Source organism: Dipodomys ordii, unplaced genomic scaffold, assembly GCF_000151885.1.
Source record: "Dipodomys ordii isolate 6190 unplaced genomic scaffold, Dord_2.0 Scaffold1, whole genome shotgun sequence".
Taxonomy (NCBI): Eukaryota; Metazoa; Chordata; class Mammalia; order Rodentia; family Heteromyidae; genus Dipodomys; species Dipodomys ordii.
In genome coordinates this window covers 62,377,255-62,383,577 of record NW_012267217.1, presented here as the reverse complement: position 1 = coordinate 62,383,577, position 6,323 = coordinate 62,377,255, and the positions used below count along the sequence as shown (strand labels likewise).

At 53.8% G+C, this 6,323-nt stretch overlaps 1 protein-coding gene across 1 annotated transcript in view; it reads left to right on the top strand.

Moving 5' to 3' along the window:
- The window catches only part of Nmur1 (neuromedin U receptor 1), an 8,030-nt gene extending 4,176 nt beyond the window's left edge, over positions 1-3,854 (top strand). Inside the window, exons 2-3 of the mRNA XM_013021144.1 lie at positions 411-1,302; positions 3,556-3,854. Of these exons, the coding sequence (XP_012876598.1) occupies positions 411-1,302; positions 3,556-3,854 (1,191 nt within the window). The remainder of the gene's footprint in view (positions 1-410; positions 1,303-3,555) is intronic.
- Positions 3,855-6,323: the final 2,469 nt, after the last annotated feature.

The following is a 6,323-nucleotide window of genomic DNA, read 5'->3' as shown; positions in this document are numbered from 1 at the left end:
TCAGTTGTGGGGCCTGAACTCTGGGCCTGGGCGCTGTCCCTCAGCTCTTCAGCTCAAGGCTAGTGCTCTACCACTTGAGCTGCAGCGCCAGTTCCAGTTTTCTGGTGGTTTATTGGAGGTAAGAGTTTCACGGACTTTCCTGCGAGGGCTGGCTTTGAACCTTGATCCTCAGATCTCAGACTAGGATTACAGGCGTGAGCCGAGCCACAGGCACGGGGCTTTCTAAGATTTTTTTTTTTTTTTTATCTCTGACATCATCGTGCCCCTCACAATGGATAGCAGGTATTTTTCTTGCTCAGCGGATGTAAAATCATGGTCATCTTAGTGCTAATACCTTTGGTTTGATGAGTGAGGACAGAACCGAGATTCTCTCTATGGTGTTCTAGAGTGTTCTCCTGGCTTTGTTTCAGATTCCTCTGTGCCCCAATTGCTCGGCCCTCCCTGGAGGCCTGTTCGCAGACGGCACAAGCAGCCCTGCGTCCTGCAACGGCAGTGAAGTCAGGGGGCCTCTGGACCTCGAGGACTTGAACCTGACTGATGAGGCACTGAGGATCAAGTACCTGGGGCCGCAACAGATGGAGACGCCCTGGCCCATCTGTGCCACGTACCTGCTGATCTTCGTGGTGGGCACGGTGGGCAACGGGCTGACCTGTGTGATCATCCTGCGCCACAAGGCCATGCGCACGCCCACCAACTTCTACCTCTTCAGCCTGGCCGTGTCCGACCTGCTGGTGCTGCTGGTGGGGCTGCCCCTGGAGCTGTACGAGCTGTGGCACAATTACCCCTTCCAGCTGGGCCTGGGGGGCTGCTACCTGCGCACGCTGCTCTTTGAGACCGTCTGCATGGCCTCAGTGCTCAACATCACAGCCCTGAGCGTGGAGCGCTATGTGGCTGTGGTGCAGCCGCTCAAGGCCAGGTCCGTGCTGACCTGGGCTCGTGTGCGTCGGGTGCTGGGGGTCATCTGGGTCCTGGCCGTGCTCTGCTCTCTGCCCAACACCAGCCTGCACGGCCTCCAGCAGCTGTACGTGCCTTGCCGGGGCCTGGTGCCCAACTCAACGCTGTGCACGCTGGTCCACCCCCGGCGCGTCTACAGCGTGGTGGTGCAGGCTACCATGATGCTCTTCTTCGGCCTCCCCATGGCCACCATCAGCGTGCTCTACCTGCTCATCGGACTGCGGCTGAGGCGGGAGAGGCTGCAGCTCTTCCAACAGGCAGCCAAGGACGGGAGAAAGGCCAGGGCCCCCCATTCTCGGAGGGTCCACCTGCTGCTGAAGGGCCGGAGACAAGTGATCAAGATGCTGCGTAAGTGTGACCACAAAGGGGTGGGGAAGCAGGCACTGCTCACACCTATAAGCCTAGCTATTCATCTGAGGATCATGGTTCAAAGCCAGCCGGGGCAGGAAGGTCTGTGAGACTCATCTCCAATGAACAGCCAGAGAACCGGAAGTGGAACTGTGGCTCAAAGCAGTGCTAACCTTGAGCAAAAGACCTCAGGGACAGCGTCAAGGCCCCGAAAAAACAAAATAAAAGGGGCAAAGCCAAGCACTAGGTATGAGGCTGGGCTCCCAGGGGTCCAGTGAGGGAAGGAGGCTTTATAGGAATACCATCCCCAAGGAAACACTCACAGGTGGGCGCTCTTTTTGTTTTTGTTTTTGGTCAGTCGTGGGGCTTGAACTCTGGGTCTGGGCACTGTCCTTGCGCTCTTCAGCTCAAGGTGAGCACTGTACAGCTAGAGTCCAGCATCACTTCCGGTTTTCAAGTGATCTACTGGAGATAAGACTCTCATGGACTTTCCTGCCTGGGCTGGCATTGAATCATGATCGTCAGATGTCAGCCTCCTGAGTAGCTAGGATGACAGGCGTGAGCCACCGGTGCCCAGCTGAGTGCTCTTTTATGTGCCCCTATTAGAAACTTATACCAGAGGTAAATATTAATGGCTAGCCAGGAGTTGGTGGCTTGTACTTGTACTCAGGAGGCTATCTGAAGATCACAGTTCAAAGCCAGCCTGGGCAGGAAAGTCCCTGAGATTCTTTTTCTTTTTTTTTTTGCTTGTCCTGGGGCTTGAACTCAGGGCCTGGGCGCTGTCCCTGAGCTTCTTTTGCTCAAAGCTAGCACTCTACCACTTGAGTCACAGCGCCACTTCCGGCTTTTTTTTGTTTATGTGGTACTGAGGAAATGAGCCCAGGGTTTCATGCATGCTAGGCAAGCGGCAAGTACTCTATAACTAAGCTACATTCCTGCCCCATCGCTGAGATTTTTTTTTTGGTTGTGCAGCTTGAATTCTGGACCTGGGCTCTGTCCCTCAGCTTTTCAGCTCAAGGCTAGTGCTCTACTACTTGAGACACAGCGCCACTTCAGTTTTCTGGTGGTTTACTGGAGATAAGAGTCCCATAGAATGGGCTGGGAAGGTGGCTCAGTGGTAGAGCGCTTGCCTCGTATGCATAAGGCCCTGGGTTTGATTCCTCAGCACCACATAAGCAAAAAGAAAAAAGCCAGAAGTGGTGCTGTAGCTCAAGTGGTAGAGCGCTAGCCTTGAACTAAGAGTTGAGGGACAGCGCCCAGGCCCAGAGTTCAGGCCCCACGACCGGACCCAAAAAAGAATCCCATAGAAGGGTTGTGAAGGTGGCTCAGTGGTAGAGCGCTTACCTTGCATGCATGAGGCTCTGGGTTTGATTCCTCAGCACCACATAAGCAGAAAAAGCCAGAAAAGACAAAAAATAAAAAAGAGTCTCATAGACTTTCCTGCCTGGGCTGGCTTTGAACAGAGATCCTCAGATCTCAGCCTCCTGAGTAGTTAGGATTACAGGCGTGAGCCACCAGTGGCTTCCCTGAGATTATCTCCAATGAGCCACCAGAAAACTGGAAGTGGAGCTATGGCTCAAAGTAGTAGAATGCTAGCCTTGAGCAAAACAGCTCTGGGACAGTGTCCTGACCACAAGTTCAAGCCCCATGACTGAAAAAAAATTTTTTTAAATCAGGCCCAGAGGCAAAGACCCCAGGAAGGTCATGGTGTGTTAGGAAGGAATTAAGGGGACAAGGGGGGAGGGCCTGGACAGCCTGCGCTGCCCTTTGCTGGGGAACGGACAAGGACAAGGCTGGCAGGTTCTCAGGGAAGATGGAGCACAGGGTTGCATGGTGCTTGCGTGGCGGGGCAGTGGGGGGGTGTAGGCTCCATGACCTTGCTGTGTCTCTGGCTCTCTGAGCACATCAGCAGGGCTAGCCTCAGCAGGGCTAGCCTCAGCCTCGCAGTCGGCCATAGGAGTAGTTCAGTAGTCACTGCTAGACGTTCCCCCATTCTAAATTCCACGGGGGAAATTCTGATTGGCCAGCGGTAGCCAATCTGGTCCATTGGCTATGGGCCAGGAGGAGGGCACAAGACCAGTTGCCCAGTCAGATGGCATGGAAGCATCCTTCAAAAGGCACAAGGCCAGGCCAGTTTCCAGAAACTCCTAGATGGGTGCTGGGCAGCTTGTTGGCTAGCAAGAGTGTAGAAGCTCAGGAAAGGCAGCCGAGCAGCTCTGGCTGCCAGCCACACCTCCCTTTCTGTCCCTGCAGTTGTGCTGGTTGTAGTGTTTGGCCTCTGCTGGGCTCCCTTCCATGCGGAACGCCTCATGTGGAGCTTCGTGTCCCACTGGTCAGAGGGCCTGCTCCTGTCCTTCCAGTACATCCACATCATTTCTGGAGTCTTCTTCTACTTCAGCTCGGCTGCCAACCCTGTGCTCTACAGCCTCATGTCCAGCCGCTTCCGGGAGACTTTCTGGGAATCCCTGAGCCCCGCCACGCAGTGTTACCGCCACGCGCGGCGCGGCAGCTCGCGCAGCCTCAGCAGGCCGACCACGGGCAGCGTGCTGTGAGGCGCCGGCTCGAGCGGCGCACCGTGCGAGGGGCCTTCCACGCAGCCTCCCCCGAAGGCCACACACAGCACCCTAGTCCTTCCTTGGCCTGCGCCCAGCCCCCACTTTTGAAATTTGAGGGAAACAGAGGAAGAGGACTGATCTCCGATCGTGATGCCCTGTATTGTATATGGGCAGCAAAGATGGCGCTGGGAGAGAGTAGAGTGGGCAAAGCCCAAATGACCTTCCGATCAGTGCCTAACCAGCCCGTGAAGGCTCAGGTGCATGATAGGGTGTGACCTTGACAGTGATTGGGTCCTCTTCCTCCCTTGCCATGCCACCCACCCTTTTTGTCTTTAAAAGGGGCTGCTCTCTGTTAATAAACGAGTTTTCTACCTGCTGGATTTGGCTCCTCGCTGTGTCTGATTGTCTCCCGGGCTGAGGGAGGCTGGGGAATGGGCGAGCTCTGCACTTACCTTTCCTTGGACCCCTCGTCTTTCGTGGGACGGATGAAGACCCAACACTGTATTGTGCCAGAAGCCACGCCCCAGCCCCCAGCTCCACCCCTCCCGGCTGAGCTGTCCCAGTGAGCTGGGGCTCAGCCATCTTCCCTGAGACGCTCCCCACTCAATTTCCAACCCACCTTCCCTGGCCACTATGTCTTTCCTGCTGCTTGGGAGCTTCTGTAGGTTCTGGCCCACTCTGTCTCTGCATCTGGGACACCTGGTGCCTTCCTGGCCCCCATTCTTCTCTGGGATTTGTGCCAGTTAGAGCTGCCAGGTGGCAGAGGTGCCCCGAGACTCAGGAGATCTGGTTCTAATCCTAGCCTTGCTGCCTGGAGAGGGCAGCAAACAAATTGCCCTGCTTTCCTTGGTGTTGCCTTTGTTTGCAAAACGACAGGCACCCTGACACTTTCCTTAACACAGGGTCACACCCTGTCACTAGCTGTGGTTTTCTCTGTGTGCGTGCATAAAGCCATTGCTTATAATGAGACCAACTGACGCCTCTAGATAAACGCAACAGAATTACACTCTGCATCCTTATCACCCCCAACCTGCTTCCTCCCGACCTTCACATACCGCCTGCCCCTCAACCTCAAGCTATGCAAGGCAGGTACTTTGCATGTTCTAGAACACACAGGTTTGGCAGGAGATCAGAGTGCTCCCATTCACAAGCATTGCCCCCTTCACAAGCAGGTGATGCCATGTGAGCAGATTGGATCTCATTGGCCCAAAGGTCTCTGGAGGAAGAGATGTGGACCAATCAAAGGCCTAGGAATGAGTCTGTGGGAAGAGTTCTCCAGAGCTCAATGAAATTGAAATTCTGTCCCATCCTGAAGCTCTGGGAACAACTCAGTACTCGGTCAGGACTCTCTTACCCTGCCCCAAGTCTCTAAGTTCTGTCTTCCTGAGAAAAGTCCAGCATTGCTGGGCAACATGGTTCACAGCTGTAACCCCAGTTACTTGGAATTCTAAGATCTGAGACTCTGGGCTGGGAAGGTGGTTCAGTGGTAGAGCGAGCGCTTGCCTTGCATGCCTGAGGCCCTGGGTTCGATTCCTCAGCACCATATAAGCAAAAAGAAAAAAGCCGGAAGTGGCGCTGTGGTTCAAGTGGTAGAGCGCTAGCCTTGAGCTGAAGAGCTGAGGGACAGTGCCCAGGCCCAGAGTTCACCCATGACCGGACCAAAAAAAAAAAAGATCTGAGACTCACAGTTTGAAGCTAGCTTGGATAGGAAAGTCCATGAGACTTACCTCCAACAGATCTGTAAAAAGCTGGAAGTGGAGTTGTGGCTCAAGGGAAAGAATACTAGCCTTAAGTTTAAAAAAAAAAAAAAGTAATTGTAACCCCTCTATATGGTATTTTCACAATTAAAAAAAAAAAAAGCTGAGGGATAGCACCCAGGCCTTGAGTTCAGGCCCTAGGACCAGCACTAAAGAAAAAAGCCTAGGGGCTGGGAAGGTGGCTCAGTGGTAGAGCGCTTGCCTTGCATGCATGAGGCCCAGGGTTCGATTCCTTAGCACCACATAAGCAAAAAAGAAAAAAGCCAGAAGTGACACTGTGACTCAAGTGGTAGGGCACTAGCCTTGAGCTGAAGAGCTGAGGGACAGCGCCCAGGCCCAGAGTTCAGGCCCCACGACTGGACCCAAAAAAAAAAAAATTAGCTGGTTGCTGGTGGCTCACACCTATAATCTTGGCTACTCAAGAGGTTGAGATCTGAGGACCAAAGTTCAAAGCCAGCATAGAAAGCAAAGTTCAAGATAATCTTATCTCCGAATGACCAAAAATCTAGAAGTGGAGCTGTGGCTCAAGAGGTAGAGCACTGGCTTTAAGCAAAACAAAACAAAACAAATGGGGCTAGTAACATGGCTCAGTGGTAGAGTGCTTGCCTCGCAAGCATGAGGCCCTGGGTTCAATTCCTCAGCACCACATAAGCAGAAAAAGCCAGAAGTGGTGCTGTGGCTCAAGTGGTAGAGTGCTAGCCTTGAGCTG